Source organism: Natrix helvetica (genome assembly GCF_964273705.1).
Source record: "Natrix helvetica genome assembly, chromosome: 6".
In the NCBI taxonomy this organism is placed as follows: domain Eukaryota; kingdom Metazoa; phylum Chordata; class Lepidosauria; order Squamata; family Natricidae; genus Natrix; species Natrix helvetica.
Window position 1 is genome coordinate 16,137,950 of NC_138553.1, and position 18,890 is coordinate 16,156,839.

Genomic DNA, 18,890 nt, shown 5'->3' on the forward strand with positions numbered 1-18,890 from the left:
TGCAAATATTAAGGCAGGTGAAGCTGATAAATCTAAATCAAGCCCACCAGAAGCAACTGGAATAGGAACCAATCATTTCCCCCTCCTTAAGTAAACCTAAGCATTTTTTGAATCAGGACAATGCCCTAAACCAGGGGTCTCCAACCTTGGCTACTTTAAGACGTGTGGACTTCAACTCCTATTCTGGGAGTTGAAGTCCACAAGTCTTAAAGTAGCCAAGGTTGGAGACCCTTGCCCTAAACCAGTGTTTCTCAACCTGGGCAACTTGAAGATGGATGGACCTCAAGTCCCAGAATTCCCCAGGCAGCATGCTGGTTGGAGAATTCTGGGAGTTGAAGTCCACCCATCTTCAAGTTGCCAAAGTTGAGAAACACTGCCTTAAATACATAACTGACAGCTCAGAATGCAAGATGGACACAAAACGGAATGTTCTGAATATAGGGGAAACCCTAAAAGCAGTTCTCCCTAGTGTGACATCCGAGGCAATCAACACGTTAATATCTGACAGGTTTTCCAGCTTCGTACACTTTAAAAAAAATTAAAAAGGAAAATTGCATGTTGTAAAGAATCAAACTGTAAACTCAGTCATTATTTCCATCTGTATCTTTGTGGCACAAATAGCTTTCTTTTAAAAATCCAAAGGATAGGCAACATGCTAAAGGCTTAGGTTGAAAAACTGAAAATTGGCAAAGGTAAGCAAGGATAATGGCCAATATCTGATAGTAGGGGAGCTAGTGGGCATTCTGTAAATTAGCACTTTTGAACTGACGGCTTTTTTCCTGGGATTCAGTTTGTGGGTGGAGAACTCTAAAATCAATTGTCCCCTACCGCACAGACAATGATTTAATTGTTAATTATTAAAAACAAAAAAAACATGGCCTTCTTCAAAGAAACTTTCTAGTCACAGGTAGGTAGCAATTACATGAGAATGATAATGGACAAGTTCAGGCCTTCAAATACCTCAGAAATGTTTTTCATGCAACCAGTTCATGAGGTCTCCGATTCAGTCCCTTAAAGGTCAAAAGTGAAGCTGCCCTATTATGATATTTTTTTTCACACAATAGGAGGTAATTCTATACCTGGTGGACTAACATCACAACTGTCTCACAGCTAATAGAAGAAAATATCTGTAGCTCAAGGCTGAACTGTGAGGTCTTTGGTGCTCTCTGAGCTTGGCTGTTTTCTTGCAGATGTTTCATTACCGAACTAGGTACCATCACCCCTTACCTAGTGAAAAATGTTTAACAACCAAGCTCAGAGAGCACCAAGGACCCCACTGTCCTACAGCTTCCAAATATATGCATTATAATGACCTAAAGCCTTTAGAACAATCAATCTTCCTAAGGAATCTGTTTTGGTTTCCTTGTTGTTGTGTTCCTAACTCAACTCTTTGGACTGAAGCTAACATGGTTCCACTTAATACTTACGCCTGTTAGTTACTGGTTCAAAATAATGTTCAACCCAGTTTGTCTGGCTTCTTTGACTTTCAAGACAAATTCCAGACTTCGTGGCAAAAATTGCTAGGTGCCGCCCTAATCCATTGTGGATTTTTCTCCAGTGTATTGATTCCAGTGGGATTTGATCGGGCCAAAGCATCTTTCAAGCTATGCACCAGATACATGGCCCTGTAAAACAATTTTAGTCAGGCCCCATCATATGATTATTTCAGTGAACCCACAAAAAAGTGTTGCTCCTGCATTTTTACCTCTACAATATTGTCCCTCAAAACACCAAGAGCTTTTTATTCGCTCCCCTCTATTCTCTTGAAGGAAGGTTCTGTATTATCTTTAACGTATCAAAAGAGCTGTGCCTTTATTCTTGTAGTGAGTGGGAAATTGAAACTGTGGGACATGTATTGCCTTTTTTTTCATAGAAATCTATGAGAAATGTATATTTCTCCATTTATAACATAATACCTGGTTGATTACCTCAGTCTCTCCCTAGCTGACCAGGTAGCAAGAATTTCAGACAATGCAGTCCAGTTTTGGTCAGAGCTACGATTAAACATAAATATCTCCTCCAGGTGAGGTGATTGATGCTAAGCCTTAACTAGACTTCCATAACTCAATATATACCTTTTTTTTTGGTCTTTCCTTCTCTTTTAAATATAAGCATATCATTTTATGTTTTATTTTGCCATTTCTTTGTTATTGTTGCTTGGAGCATAATAGTGTTAATCCCGATGAATCCTAGCAGAGCTTCAGCAGGTATCAGACTTAATATAAATTAGCATAGCTCTACATTCTCCTAATGTTTTATGGTATCATTTATGGCCCTTTATAATTATCTGTCCTGGTTATTTATAGAATTTAGATTATTCATTGTGAAATTGCAAAAATTATAGGATTCTTTTGAGTTTTAATACCTCTGCTCAGTAATTTTACCAAAATAATTTTATCTTTGCCTTATTTTATTCTATCAAGATGACATAATTTAGTGCAATAGTTACGTTATTGGTTCTGTGCTGGTGTACGAAGTAAAATTGATGGATTGATTTGAAATTCCTTCCATCAGCTTTTTTTTTTTTTAGAACATCCACCACATGTTTTCAACATTTCACTTCTGCCCATCAACTTAAAAAATGCAATCTTTAGCCTACATTATAACTTGAGGTGCATTTTCTTACCATACATCCGGGGTGGGGAACAACGGCCCTTTTGTGACTTGTGGACTTCAATTCTGAAAATTCATGAGCCAGCCATGCTGGCTCAGGATTTCTGGGAGTTGCCATCCACAAGTCATAAAGAAGCCATTAATCCCCACCTCTGCCTTACATGAAGAAAACATTAATCTTGACTGGGGGTCTAAAACAGCGTGTTTCAAAGCTGAAATTACCCCCTTCTTTCAGAATCGAATGACTTTTTAAAAATCTGGAACAGACTGAAAAGCAGGGTATAAAATGATTCAATAAAAATCTGAAGAGCCTTTCATATTGTCCAATACTTTCAGAAAGTGGCCATGCCTCTATCTTTTCCTCCAATTTCCACCAACAGGTGAGGCAGGATCCACCCACATTCAGCTATTAAGGTGTGTATTTACAAAGGTCTCTCATTACAATGAAAACTTTTTTTCTTGTCCCAAAATGAGTCTGGATTTGTGTTTAGCAGCAGGGTGGGGGGCGGAAGAAGGAACATCTGCCATCTTCTGCTTCCTCTTCCATTCCGCTGGTGAAGACAGTGTGAAGAAGAAAGCAAGGTGAATGGCACAGATTTTCAGCTCCAACTTAGCAAGCTGCGGTGATGAGGCAACAGCGTTGATAACAGCAGCTACAGTTCTTCAACCTCAACAAAACGGGCTAGGAAAGTCAATACACCCCCCCCCCAATAGATAGGTCTGTTTTGGTCAGAAACATATGAAATTCAGTATTGGTGAGAAAAGATCCTATCGGAAAAGGTAAGTGGGAGTGGGAGACAGGAGGGCAAGTGAAAGCAGGAGAAAGAGGAAGGCAATGAAGCTCTCAGAAGTAGGATGGAGTGCAGAGAGGACAGAAAATGTGTTTGAAGCAGAATGGGGAAGAGGCTACAAAGGAAAAATCTTCTGAAGCTCTCAGTTTCTACATAGGGCTCCTTCAAAATAGAATCAGTTTAGAAGAGGTAATAAAGAACTAATGATTTTATGTGTTTTTATCACAATCTGTCCTCCTCCTCTTCCTCCTCCTCCTCCTCCTCCTCCTCCTCTTCTTCTTCTTCTTCTTTCTTCCTCTTCTTTCTTCCTCTTCTTTCTTCCTCTTCCTCCCCATGCACACACACTCTCTCTCTCTCTCTCATTTTACTAAAAAATAAATTACAAACTAGATTTTTTTTTCTGAAGACAGAAGAAAAAGAGAGTCCCAGGCTAGGTCTGTGCTGTTTGGCTACTGCTGGTAGGGCTGCTACACTAGACTGCGTGAACCGCTGGAGCATCTGCGTCTGTGAAGCAAGGAACTGGGGGGGCAGGTTTGGTGCGGGTGGTTGTAGGGTGGCGGCGGAGGTGGAAGCGGGGGCTGATGGATGATTTTCACCGGGGTCCCTTGGAGCCCGCTGCCTCGACAGTGCAAGGGTGTAGAGTTGCAGGAATCGGAGGACACGTAGCGCGTCAAAGTCTGGTTGAGGGCCGGCTCCATTCGAGCAAGGCAAGGCTTGTCCAAGACTATAACTTTGACAATCTGCTGACACTGTACAAGGGTCCCCGCCGAGGCAGGGTAAGAGGGTGCCAATGCTGCCTCCAGCCTTTCCCGCGCCACATTAGGATGTGTGCTGGGCTCCACTCCACTCTCGAGCCCCAGGAGAGAGTTGTGCTGGTACGTTTGAAGCCTGTTGTGAATTGACACCTAGTTTAGAAACAGTCAAAGAAGCATTAAATGTTACAAGACATTTTTCCCAGCTGCTTCTGCCGGCTACCCTTCACCCACCCCCACCGCCAGGTTCCTCTCCAAAAGCCATAGCCCAGCTTAAGCGTTACTCCAAAATCTTCCACCCCTCCGTTGACCTCTCGGTCCCCCCTCGCTCCACATCTTCCCCAGGCTTCCTGCTTGAGCCTCATCACAGCGAAGGCAGTAATGCTATATCCACAGATAGCACAACCTCAACCACCTAGGTGGAGTCAATACAAGTGGCACCCAGAACAAGTGGGATGAAAGACGTAAGCTCGATGTATTATACGCTGAAGGCATGAGCCCACCGCCTCTCGTGCAATCCAAAAACCATCTTGTTACTCAGAGTTTTAAACGTTTGCTTTTTAGATTTAATTTTTTTTTAAATGCCCCTATTTGTCTTTTGCTTGGAAGAAAGGCAACTGGGATTAAAGTCTTTCCAAATTCTGCTTAATGCAGGCATATTTTCAGATAAGCTGCGCTTTATGACTGGCGTGCTCAAAAACTCTTACATCATCTTGCAGTCCATAGGCTAACAAGGCAGAAAGAAGGAAGGATAATTGAGGTTGTACATCTTTGTGGGGAGGGGCGGGCAGGAGATGAGATTTGCTGGCATTCAAGGAAAGACTTGAGCTCTTCCTAGCTTGTGTCTTTCTGAGCAGGGAAGTGGCACGCATGACTCATTACTCTGTTTACAAAAGGAAAAAATTAAAAAGGGAAAGGGGATAAAAAAAAAAACCAAGCACAAATCTAACATCTTTCAGCAAACTCGCAGCTCGCTCTGATCCACTCAATGATTGGCAAGTGAAAGGAAATGATTTTTAAAAAAAAACAATCTGGCCCCCAAAAGGAAAAGGAAAAAAAAAGTATCCATCCAAGTTTGCACAATGGTTTAAAAGAAAAGAAATCTGATGAAATGGCAGCAGATCAGGTAAATCTCAGCGAAAATGGAGATGCTTGTTCCTGCTAGGGAGGGAAGGGAAGGAAGAAAGCTTGAAGTCTCTTGAAGTGAGAAGAACCCCGAGGAATTCCTCAAGTTCCGTATTCAAACAGAAACTAAGATGGGCTGGAGTTCCCTGTGGAAGGAATCTAGGGAGCCTATAGATAAAAGTGAAGAGAAAAGAGTTTCAAAGAAGCACAGCTACCCAGTAGACTTGGGAGACTAAGAGCCGACAAGGAGTTGGAGAAGGAGGTCCCTTTTGGGGAGGCGCGCTGGCAGGTGGGGTGCCCTATCTGCCTAATTCTGGAATCCCAAACAGGATAAAGCTTCGTGAATGGCTTCCCTTGGGATCCTGAAGTGAAGATTTCTCCACGAAGAAGTGTCTGTTGGGACTCAAAATGCAGATGCCTGTTCCTGTAGGGCATTAGTAGCCATGCTGACAGAGTAATGAGTTAGTTTTTATGAAGCACATTAGGAGGAGCAACAAGTATGCCCAGAGGGGCTGTTTTCTCAAAGGCTGCAGAAGAGAAAGCTGAAGGGCACAACTTGGATAATAAGGCCCAAACCAGCTGATTATAAGGTGATGGAGCTTGGTGTTGGTTAAGAGGTCGGTGGATAAATGGATTCCCTGCCCTGAGAGGTTGTTTTGGCATCTCGAGAGAGAGAGAGAGGGAGATGCTGCTGAATGAGTCTTAGGAGAGTTTTCCTGGTGAATGGGAGTCCTTGGAAGGGCTCTTACTGTGGAGATCCATTTCCATATATGGAATAACAAAACCATATTGCCTAGCAATCCCTCCCAGGATGGGGAAGATCTGGTCTAATCTTCCAACCTGTTGTGGCCTGCCAGGGGCCAGCAGAGCTGGCAGAAGATTTGGACAGTGAGGAGGTTGGGGAGGAACATGGGCCAGTCCTGGAGTCTGGGGAAGGCTCTGATGAGGCCTCTGTGTCGGAGGCAGAGAGGGAGCCAGAACCGTAAGTCAGCTATCAGTTGCCTTCAGAGTCAGTGAGGCAGACAAACAGCTGGAGTGTGTTCCCAGTGTGTGCGTGTGCAGAGTTGCCAGACGAAGGGAACAGCTAAAGAACAGGGGTCGACTTGGGAGTAAGGCCACCAGGTGGATGGTGAATGGCCCCTCCCAGAGGAAATAAAAGAGGAGGGGGAATGGAGTTTGCAGAAGACAACTAGTTTGCTTAATTGGTTCGTGACTCTCCGAGACTCCTTGCCAAGTTCTGCAGATATCGGCCTGTCAGATCTCCAAGCCAGATAAGGTCTGTGACTGTAAATCCTCCTTTGAAAGACTTTGCCGGCTGTGAATGAGCAGAATTCACAACAAATTAATAAAAGAGGTTTTTGTCGGGACCGGGAGTTTGTTTCATGCTCTTGGAAAGCCTCGGTCAGAACACAGCCTCCCCCCCTGGTGAATCTTGCCCAGCCTGCCATCAACGTGGCACCCGTTTCTTGGGCAGAAGAGCTATGAGGGAAAGATATTGAGCTGCCAGGGGGTTCATCTCAGCTCTGTCTCTGATTTCTCCTGAAAGGGTGCTGGGTGGGGGATGAGGAAGGAGCAGGTTAGTTTCCAGAGTTCGGCCGCTGGCTCCATGAAGGATGTGTTAACAATTAGAGAAACGGCTTGAAAATAAAAATGCTTTGAAGTTTAATCTGGATTTGAAAGTTGTATTACCCGTCCTAGCAGTAACTTTTTATTGTATCTCTGGAAATTGGTAAAATTGTCAGTCTGGCAGGGGAGGCATTGATTAAAACCTGAGAAAAGAAACAACAGAGAATGTAAGAAGGGCTGAACTGAGGGGAGAATTACTTACCTCCACAGCTGCGCATTCTACTTACCTCCACTGTGTTCTCCGGGCCTCTTTCTCCTAAATCTTTTTTGCCTTTGAAAATAAAAGAGGACTTTCCTTCAGTGGTGCAACCTACTCTTTGTGCTATAAGTTAGGACAACTGTTGGTATTCTACACTGGGCCAGACTTTTTGGGCTGGCTAAGCTTCTCTCCCTGCCCATCTTCCATCAATCTACATCACAATCAAGTCAGATATTTTTGGCACCCTAAGCAGAAAAACCCACAAGTTCACTTTCCTAGCAACAAAAATGCAACAATAACATAATTCCCCTTCAGTTATTGGCTGTGTCACATCAACCTCATGGAATCCATGACAGAGGTGTCGTCTTCTACTTTACCGCCATTTTCTTATTTATTTGGAGTTCATACCCAAACTTCATTTGTGTCCTATCACAGAATCCCTGTGAGATACGTTAAACTACGATCGAGTAACTAGCTACTTAGTAACTAGTCATTTTGTGAGCTTCCAAGATGGGAGGTTGAGTTCAACCTGGGTTTCTCCACTCTCAGTCTATCTTTTTAACCAAGATTGGTTCGTTTAGGCCTGATCCCATATGTACTGCTTCTATCCTTTCTTTCCTAGCCAAATATTACAAGGGAAATTACTTCCTGGGACTGAAAAGATAATTTTGAGGGAGAAAAAATAAAATACGTTGAGTAGTGACTTATCCAGGATATAGATCAACTGGGTATATACTAATTTAACTTTCAGCTCTTCTCCTCCCACTATGGTTTGGTAAAGATGGTATAATTTCCCTATTCTGCCTTTCCAAAAAGAATGATTGAATGATTACGGAATCTGTTTAAGAACCTCCATTTTTTTAGCCTAAAACCGATGTCTTCATATATCCTGCCTAGTTTTATAATTTAATGACTATATGGCAGCACTTCCAGACTGGTGAAAAGTCCTTTGCTACAAACCAGTCCACCTAGTTTACTATAAGGTTTATCCTTTTTGCTTCTCCCCTTCTAAGGTATGACCTAATTTGGGGAACATCAGCATTATGAAATCAAATGTATACTCTCACATGTCTTGATAGCTCAAAGAATGAGCTTCTGTTGGCTATTAACTCAATTCTATCATAGAAATCAGCATGAGCTCTGCAGCTTTGGTCCGCCCCCCCCCCCCCCCCGTCCCCCGATTAACAGGTAAGCAAAAGATGAGATGATAAGCTTTTAATTCTGATCTGGAAAATCCCCAATTGTGGGGGGATGGCATGGCATATGGAATTGGTTCTTTGAGAAACATAGTTATTTTGAAATGACATCAGCTTGGGGACATTTCAAGGATAAGATCTGTTATGTTATTGCTGAAAGTTGCTTTGTCCTTCCTTTCTCTATTCTCTTACTTGTTGTCATGAGGTGAGCAAAGAACGGCTGACTGTTGTACTAGGTAGGAAGTGAAGAACCCGGGAAAATTCTAACCTGCTGGAGATCCTTGCTTGAATTGCATTTCCATCTGAGCCCCATTGGTTTTTAAGGAAAGATTCTTTGCCCCATGCTGTTTCTCCAGCTCCCCTAAGAAGACATGGGAATGGGGGAAAGAGGGAGAAGGTACAGATATATAATGGAGAGAAAGAAAAAGAAAGATGAAAACAAAAGAAAACAGAGCAATAAAAACAGAGGGACGTGACAAAGAAAAAAAGAGCAATCATGTTTGCTAGATATTGTAGGAGGAGAGTCATGTTAGTCTACGGTGGCAAATAATCAGGAGGAATCTGGAAGCACTTTTCTGTCATACCCATTTTATTAAAAGCCATAAGTTTTCCTGAGCTGCAGCTCACTTCATCTAATGCACAAAGTGGCTAAACTCATGTAGGTTTTAAACTGGGTTGAGAGAAGTAGAAAAAAGAAGGGAAGAAGGGTGGTTATGGAAATGCAGGGCAGATGAGAGGCAGATTATAACAGTGGTGGGTTGCCAATTTTTTTACTACTGGTTTAGGTGTGCGCGTGCGATGCTTCCGTGCATGCACAGAAGCGTCCGGGCAGGTGGGCAGAGCATCACGTCACTACCGCTACTGCCAGTTCACCCAATCCAGGCCGAACCAGGAGCAACCCACCTCTGGATTATAAGTACCATTATTATGACCTAACTGTATGACCTGGTCTTCACCCTTGACTCCTTCAACTTTGGCAACAACATAGATTTGCAGATGAGCATCACAGCATGAACACTCAAAGTCATATGCCAAATTCTCCTTGCCGACCTACAATAATGTTTCCTCAGCCCTTGCCTCCTGAAACCTCTCCTTTACTTGAGATTCACTGATGACATTTTCACTACATGGACCTATGGGAAAAAATGCTCATCAAATTTTATCAAAGCTTTCAATAACTTCCAGCTCGCTAGCAACTTTAGCAACAGTGCACTTGAAGAACAAGTCAATTTCCTTGATGTCCTAGTAACAATACAGAATGGAGATACAGAACATCACATTACACCTGAAGCCTACAGATTACCTCTGTGTGCTTAAATGTTTCAGGTTTCTACCAACCACACACTCTTAAATCTATCATCTCTGAGCTAAATTGTATTTGTTCTAATTCATTGGATAAGAGAAGCTTGTTCGATGAAATTAAGACAGCCATTCAGGAGACTGAAACCCACTCACCTAGATCATCAGATAAATCAACAGAGCCAGATCAATTCCCAGGTCTGTTAAATGATAGATCACAAAAACAAAACAGAATTCCAGTGGTTGTCATAGCTCAAGTCACTCAAACAGATTATTGGTAAACAACATTATTAAGACCGGTAAATTACAACCAATGCTGGACAGCTTTTTCAGGAATTGTGTAGTACCCCTGAGCCATAGTCCACTACCATGCCTTGAGCCCTGTGGAACTGGGATGTGGAAGTAGCATGTGAGCATGCATATGTGAATGCACACCTCCACTTGCGCGAGTGTCAACCCTGAAGCTGACCTGATTGAAGCCATTTTCACCACTTCAGTGTTGCCACACTGGAGCTGAGGGATAGGGAGGGCGGAATTGAGATAGAGGGGAATCTGTAGCCAAAACAACATACTTTCTCTTGGGAACCAAGGACATTCTCACACCTGGTTAGAGGAAGCCGGAATGATGCCACCTAGTGGCCAGCCATCACCGCGGTTGGACCATGTGACTGTGTGTTTTGAAAAAGTATAAAAACTTTTACTTTTAATTATGTGAAAACCGCGGGAATCTTCAGTCGGTTTTCACCAGATATGCGCCAATGTGATCATTCCAATAAAAGTATCCTTTGAGGAATCTACCTGCCTCGGAGTCTGGCTTGCTATGGATTTATTACTTGGAACCCTGACAGAGAGCAGAGGGTGCACATGCTTGGTGCTTGCACCAATGGAGCTACATGCACTTGCCCACCACTCATACAGAACCATACATTCTCCCCACTAGCCGGTCCACAAAGCCGGAAAAGTTGGGGAACTCTGGCATAGCAGCTCCAGACTTGCATACAAACCATCCAACCTGAAGCAGATTCTCCTCAGTATTCAGACCCAAGAAGAAAATGATATTAAGATGGGGAGCAGATGTTTGACCCCATATTCATTTTGAAAGCATTCGTATCACAGGCTCCAAAACTCTTCACCTACAAGGTTAAAGGTGCCCTTCCCTTGCTCTTCCTCCAGTGTGATATATGCCATCCTCTGCCAGTAATGTCCCTCTGGATTCTGTACCTCTCAGACAAACTTTGTGCAAAAGAATTAATGGACACAAGTTTGACATCAGCTCTCAAGACAAGGACAAAGCAATATCAGAGCATTTCAGTCTCTCAGGATAATTCGTTACAGAATTTAAACTAGCCCTTTTGGGGGGGGGAATAAACTTTAACAGCACCATTGGGGGAAGATACTGTTGGACTCACATCCAGCAATAGATTTCAAGCCATCTCAGAAGGCCTCAACAAACACAACAGGTTTTTTAGCACAATTGTTAATTGACAAGAGTATTTATAACATGCATCCGCATAACCAATCTGTCTTCCCCTCCCTTCTTCTCCTCCCCCACAATTTAAATTCTCCATCGGCCCAGCCACTCCGGGCATCTGTTGAAGTGAGCTGCATCTCATGAAAGATTTTATTAAAATGTGGTGGTTGGAAAAGATGCTAGTAGGCATCTTCTGACACAGTGGCTAGGTAGGAGGAAGCTATAGTCTACCACAGTCAGAAAGCACCCAGTTGGGAAAGATAGAAAATATAGCACCCGAGTGCATGTGCGGGCGGGCCCACACACACAGACGCAAATGAAAGTTTGGCCCGTTTCTACGTATGCTTTGACAAAACATCAAGAATTCTAGGAAAACTATCTACATGTTAGGCTAAGATATCACAAATGGGAGTAGATTGGGTAAAATACCCACAATCAGGGCAATGGCACATATTTCTTCCTCTGGATTTGGTGTGTGCCAAAAAGCAGGGAATGACAAACCCAGAAGGGCTACTTCTCTGAATTTGCAAATATCTGTTTCCATGATGAATTTCGATTCTGCAAATTTGGCTTTACCCCACTATGAATAACTGTAGTTGTAGCTAGAGAGCTCTTCAACTGAATGGATACAACAGTATATGGGGAAGGAATATTTTTGTGTATTTGGGGGGAAGTATTATTCAGTAAGTAATGAAAGAAGAGGAACTCACAGGATTGTGTAGCCAAGCCATTAATTAGCAGTCCCATTAGGAGCACATAATCCATATAGCATTCCAAAAATGATGCCAAGTTTTCTGATACACATAAGCCCCGGATGTAATTGCGTGGGCCTACTGGACTCATATGAACTAATCCAGCGTACATTTGTTTTCAAATATTCTCATTATTTTCTTATCCGTCTTACCCATTTCCAGACCCAAGGGAGTAATTTATTTACTGGTTCCATGTGCGATTATTGATAGGAACATAGGAACATTGAATCTCTGACAAGCTCAATGATTCAATACCTTACGTTTGCCTGTATACCGCATAAGGTCATAATAAGGGTGGATTCTGTTTTAACATGGTGTTTGAATTCAACCACTGTGATTCGTAAATGATGATTTACAACTTAGCACTGTGTATAAACCAGTGACGTGCGGTGAGGTTTATGGCTGGTGAGGCTCGTGACATCATCAGCACGAGCCGCAGTCCCCTTCATGTTGACTCAGGAAGGCAGGGAATGGGACCACGTGTGCAGGAGGCTTAAGCTGCCTCAGCCTCCTGCAAACGTGGTCCCATTCCCCTCCTTCCTGACTCCTGAGTCAACATGAAGGGGACCACGGAGTGCACTCCACGGGACCACGGCTCACGCTCCGCGGTCCCCTTCATGTTGACTCAGGAAAGTGGGGAATGGGACCACGTGTGCAGAAGGCTCCTCAGCGCCTTTTCCCTTTTCCCTTTTTTTTTTATTTTCATGATGAGAGCGGTGAGGCTCTGCCTCCCCTGCCTCCCCTGACCGCACGTCCCTGGTATAAACCACAGTTAAAACAAATAACAGCTTAGACCAAAGTTTGAACTTGGGACGTGGATTCAGTAACTCATAATAACTTTTTTTGTTTATACTGGGGAAAGAGATTACCCCAGATAATAATGTTCCTATATTCCTATATTTATTATGAAGAGAAAAGAGAGAGAGAGGAGAGAGAAAGGAGAGAGGAAAAAGGAGAAAGGAGAAAAGAAAGAAGAGAGGAGAGAAGAGAGAGAGGAGAGAGAGGAGAGAAGAGAGGCTTAGAAATTATAATGAACACTTTTAAACCATGCATGTCTACATTTGAATGAATACAATTTAAACAATATTTCTGCCTTCCTGGAAATGTTCCCCCGGCCCATTTAAAAAAAAATCTGAAATGGCATCTCTATCAATGATAAGCATAAAAAATACAGAAGACACGGACATATGTACATACAGACAGAATGACTGCATGGAGTCTGGAACATGCTGGGAGTCTTACATTCAATTCGGATCTGTTCCAGCTCCATCACCTCAGCTATTGATTCTTTGAGGTCTTCCACAAACTTTTGCATTTCTTCAGCATTTAGCGCACAGAAATGAAGCACCTGTTTCTTCTCTGAGCCCGAAACTGGAATCACCAAAGTGATACCATGGGGATAGTCTATGAAAAAGGAGAGGGGGAAAAAAAACCTCTGAAAATATTAGTATTGGCTTCATATATTTTTTTTAAAAAAAACATATGTCTGGGAGGGATTAGAAAGTTGACCGGAGTGAATGGCCAATAATAAATCCTCCTTCATCATCACCATCACATGCAATGACCATCTTAGAATAGAATAGCAGAGTTGGAAGGGATCTTGGAGGTCTTCTAGTCCAACCCCCTGCTTAGGCAGGAAACCCTACACCACTTCAGACAAATGGTTATCCAATCTTTTCTTAAAAACTTGCAGTGTTGGAGCATTCACAACTTCTGGAAGCAAGTCGTTCCACTGATTAATTGTTCTAACTGTCAGGAAATTTCTCCTTAGTTTTAAGTTGCTTCTCTCCTTGATTAGTTTCCACCCATTGCTTCTTGTCGTGCCCTCACGTGCTTTGGAGAATAGCTTGACTCCCTCTTCTTTGTGGCATCCACTGAGATATTGGAACACTGCTATCATGTCTCTGCTGGTCCTTCTTTTAATCAAACTAGACATACCCAGTTCCTGCAACCGTTCTTCATATGTTTTAGCCTCCAGTCCCCTAATCATCTTTGTTGCTCTTCTCTGCACTCTTTCTAGAGTCTAAACATCTATTTTATGTTATGGCAACCAAAACTGGATGCAGTATTCCCAGTGTGGCCTTACCAAGGCATTATAAAATAGTAGGAACAATCTTGAGGAATAGGAGAAGGAGCCACATCCAAGGAAATGGTCAGATCAATGAAATCTGAGTCTAGAGCAGAAACCTAATTTGGGAAAGCATGTGATGCTCAATAGTTCTACCAAAGGTAACAGGAAGGAAGGGGGAAGTGTATTCAGACTCGTTAAGATCTGTTTCAGTAATCTTATAGTAAAAGTAGTCCTCGATTTAGGATACTTTGGACCAGAATTTCTGTTGCTAAGCAAGGCAGTTGTTAAGTGAGACATGCCTGATTTTGTCACCTTTTGCCATGGTTGTTAAGTGACTCACATGATCATTAAGTGAATCTGGCTTCCCCATTGACTTTGCTTGTTGGAAGCCAGCTGGGACGGTTGCAGATGACAATCGCATGGCCCCGAGATGTTGCAACCATCATAAATACATACATGCCAATCGCCACGTGCTCACATTTTGATCACGTGACCACGGGGATGCTGCAACCATCGTAAGTGTGAGGACCAGCCATAAGTCACTTTTTTCCAGTTTCCATTGTAATTCTGTAACAGTTCCTAAAGGAGAGGATGGAAGTCGAGAGCTGCCTGTACAATATTAGCATTTATGTTCCTCCCAAATATGACAAACCCTCTGTAGTTAAACAAATGTTCCCTTTATTAGGAGCGCCAGCAGCCCTGGCAAAAAGTTTCTCTCTCTCTCACACACACACACACAGCAGGCTAACAAGTCTGTCCGGCAGGAAGATGAATAGTTGTCTGCCACATCTCTTCATCTCCACCCCCTGCTTTTTATCCCCAGAGCTAGGGTGGGGCTTTGTTAGCAGCGATGGCTCTTCCGTCCCAAGAACCGGCCCATAGATTTCCACTGCTCTCCTTTCCTCTGCCTTCTGCGCATCCACACATCAGGCATTGGACCCAGATGTTCCTACTCTTCCTCATCAGCCACCTCCAGACCTTGGGGCTGTTGACTCTCCATCTGAGGGCTGATGGACGGCCCAGGCTCCGTCTCTGTCTCTATCTCTGACAGCTCCATTCCCTCTTCCCCATCAAAGTTCTCAGGTTGCCTTGATGCTGACCCTGACCCCCACGCTGCCTACTCATTTGATTCGGCTGCTGGAGGGACCCGCAGTCGGCTGGCCACAACAATTAACAACTTTAGTTTCCTAGTCTGGTCTACCTTGAAAGGCGAACATAATCATAATCACTTAAAGTGATCCCATTTTAATATCTTATGTGGTTGCAACTAGTTTTTTTTTTTAAGATCCAGTCTGTTATTTCTGTTGTCTCCTTGCAAAATATCCCTGTCGTTTTCTAGATAGAAAGGCAGCTACTAGGCGATAACTCTGCTGTGATCTGAAAAAAAGCCATTGCCAAAATAAACAATGCTAGATAATTAATTTGTCCTGGATTAAGGCAAGTGGTCCTTTCATCCTCCAGAGTCACTGGTCGTCCTCCAGTTAGTATGATCATAAGTACATTTAATGGGTACGTTAAATTCCCATATTTTTTAAAAAAATCAAGGATTTAAGGATCTTCTATAAATAGCAGAGAACAAAGAACCGATTTGGATTTTGGTGAAGGCAGGGGACTTGTGTCTATAACAAGACACTTTGCAGTAAGTATACAATGAGATTTAAGGAGAAGAAAGGAAATGTTGCCTTGCAGATATTCTTTCTGCGCTTAGCCTAATACACGGAGACAGATTTGGCCTCGTTTATGCCAAACAACTTCTGAGAAACAGCTTTTGTTCCGGACGTCTTGCACGTTCTATGATTTCAGATGACCTCATTCGGGTCATCGAGTTCAAGAATCAAGGGCCATGATTGGCCCTCCATTTCAAGACTTGGGGGATGCCACTGTGCAGTAAATTACCGTATTTTTCAGAGTATAAGACACACCGGAGAATAAGACGCACCATTTGAAGAGGCAAATAAAAAAAAGTTTTTGCACTCTGCAAACCTCCCAAAAACAGCCCGTTTTTTGTCAAAAAAAGGGCGTAGATAGCCTTTAGGAGGCTCATAGAGTGCTCCTGAGGTGAAAACGAGTAAAAAACGGCCTGTTTTTCATTCATTTATGCCCTCCCCAATCCCCAGAAGCACTCTGGAAGCCTCCTAAAGGCTCTGCACGGCCATTTTGGTGAAGGGGCGGGGTTTCAGGAGGCAAAAAAAAAAAAAACCTGCATTCAGTGTCTAAGATGCACCCAGATTTTCACCCTCTTTTCTGAGGGGAAAAGGTGCATCTTATACTCCGAAAAATACAGTAATTCTTGCAACTCTTATTCTTTCACTGCTGTCTGCTGTTCGCTGCAAGAATCAAATAAGTCCTGACACAGAGTTCTATGTTTGGAGCCTGGATGTCTTTTTCATTAGAAACGGGAGCTGTGCGGTGTGGGGTTATGCAAGTGTGTGAAGAAGGAGTGTGTGTGTGTGTGTGTGTGTGTGTGTGTGTGTGTACTTCCATCAGGGTAGCAGTATTAGGAAAGTAGGTTCAACTACTATAATGTAAGCCCATAACAGAAGATATGAAGTTGTGGAGTCCTTGATGCTCTCTGATCTTTCATTGTTTGCTTGCAGACTTTTCATTCCCAAACTACGTACTGTCAATATAGCAATATCACTTAGACTTATATACCTCTTCATGGTGCTTTTACAGCCCTCTCTAAGTGGTTTACAGAGTTAGCCTATTGCCCCCCACAACAATCTGGGTCCTCATTTGACCCCCCTCGGAAGGATGGAAGGCTGAGCCCTGTATTCATTCAAAAATTGTAATTTGTATCTTCTCCATCTTTAGCTTGCTTTATGAAATCACACAAGTGCTGACATACGTAGACAAAAACGCAAAATACATTCCATCTTCTCCCTACACTTTATGGATTCCAATAAAAGCATAATGAGAATCCCATGGTTCAAAATAGCAATAGCACTTAGACTGATATACCGCTTCATAGTGCTTTACAGCCTCTCTAAGTGGTTAACAGAGTCAGCCTATTGCCCCCAACTATCTAGGTCCTCATTTTACCCACCTCGGAAGGATGGAAGGCTGAGTCAACCTTGAGCCTGGTGAGATTTGAACTGCTGAACTGCAGCTAGCAGTCAGCTCAAGTAGCCAGCAGGGCTCCACTCTAACCACTGCACCACCTCGGCTCTCTTCAGTGCAAGCATCATGCAAGCATGACCTGCATTTCTCCATTATTTATAACAGCATGGTTTTTTATAGATCAGCTACTTCTGCTGATCACCGGGTGCTAGCCGTTTGGCAGATCGAATCTCTCCAGGCTCAAGGTTGACTCAGCCTTCCATGCTTCCCAGGTGGAGCCAGATTGTTGGGGTCAATAGGCTGACTCTGTAAACTGCTTAGAGAGGGCTGTAAAGCATGCGAAGCAGTCTATAAGTCTAAGTGCTATTGCTATTATCAGAGGATCTCTCTTGGCTTGATCTAAATATAGTCTTCTCCTCATTGCTTTCCTAACAAGGAGTAGAGAATTCTATATGCAAGTTCCCAGCTCATTCAGCCTCAGGCAAAATCACATATTGGCAGGCTCAAACCCAAAGACAACTCCGCAAAATCCGATCGAGTCCAATCCTTTATTTGCTTACGCCTAATGATAGAATCAGAGCAAACTAAAGCCACAACCTTCTAGATAAAACAGGAGCCACAGTGGCGCAGTGGCTGGAATGCGGTATTGCAGGCTAATTCAGCTCACTGCCAGCAGTTCGATCCTTAGCAGCTCAAAGTTGACTCAGCCTTCCATCCTCGTGAGGTCAGTGAAATGACCCAGATTGTTGGGGGTAACATGTTGATTCTCTAAACCGCTTAGAAAGAGCTGTAAAGCACTGTGAAGCAGTATATAAGTCTAAATGCTATTGCTATTGCCATATCCGGAGGGATTCTAGGGTGTGGCTATCCTGAACAACTTCACTACTCTTCCATCTAACTCAGGACTGTGCAGTCTCTTAATCAGGGCCTCCCTCTGATGAGATGTTCTACTGCTTCCATGGGAAATCTCTGGATTGCCAAAATTTCTCTCCACCGATTCTCCAGGTTCACATTCCACCATGCATGCAGTACGTAAGATACTAGACACAAGCATTTTGACTCCTACAGCTCTGCATTGTTTGAAAACATTAAGGCAGTCAGCTTTCACTTCATGCAGAATTTGTGCATGTCCCCAAGTACATCGCAGTGTCCCACTCCGTCATGTTTTCATACGGCTCAGTCACAGCCTTCTGTTCTTTGTGCATTTTTAGTTTGCAATACACAGTGGCTTGCATATGTTAATTTATGCAGAGAAAAACAAATAAATAAAGGCAAAGCCACTTATGCAACAATCCTGAAATCAATTAGAGAGCTCCATATAAAACTGGAAGTACAAAACAAGACGCAGTCAACCTGTGGAAGATTTTGTTTTTAAAGGAACTGAGGAAAATATATATAAAGTGTAGGACATTCTCACCAGGTTACTTGGATGGGGAAATCTCTGGGTTAGATTGGGAGGCCAAAAATATTGAAAAAGGAGACAGTGATAAATGATCCAGGGGTTTAGATTTTTTTCCAAACATGAAAGAAGCTGAAATTTGGTTGTGAGTGTTATTAAGTACAGAAGGAGAACAGCCTACTTTTCAGAGTCTTCCCCGGAGGTTTTCAACCAAAAGTGTGGAGGCTATTTGTCTGGGCTGGTCAGCAGATTCCTGCCCTGAGCAGGGGGTTGGATTAGGTGATCTCTAAATTCCCTTTCAGCCCTAGGATTCTATGATTGTTCGATGATTCTCCATTTCTGTTTGTTGTTCATTTAGGCCAGGGGTGTCAAACTCGATTTCATTGAGAGCTGCTTCAGTGTTTGACCTCTGAGGGTCCGGGTGGCCGTGGCCAGGGTGGCCAGCTTGACATCACTTGTGTTGGTGGCACCTGTGGTGGCCCAAGTGCTCAGCCAGCAAAAACGGGCTCACGAGCTCCATTTTCGGCTGTGATGGC

General features: G+C 43.2%; 1 protein-coding gene across 3 annotated transcripts in view; it reads right to left on the bottom strand.

The window, feature by feature from the left end:
* Nucleotides 1-523: 523 nt before the first annotated feature.
* IQSEC3 (IQ motif and Sec7 domain ArfGEF 3) overlaps nt 524-18,890 on the bottom strand; it is a gene marked incomplete at its 5' end in the record, with an annotated part of 253,802 nt that continues 235,435 nt past the window's right edge. For 2 of the 3 annotated variants that reach the window (XM_081957148.1, XM_081957149.1), the window contains 4 exons: nt 524-4,309; nt 7,135-7,178; nt 8,571-8,663; nt 13,067-13,228. In XM_081957148.1, the coding sequence (XP_081813274.1) occupies nt 3,872-4,309; nt 7,135-7,178; nt 8,571-8,663; nt 13,067-13,228 (737 nt within the window). In that variant the 3' untranslated portion in view covers nt 524-3,871. Of the gene's footprint in view, nt 4,310-7,134; nt 7,179-8,570; nt 8,664-13,021; nt 13,229-18,890 lie in introns of all 3 variants that reach the window. The other variant, XM_081957147.1, reaches the window with a different exon arrangement.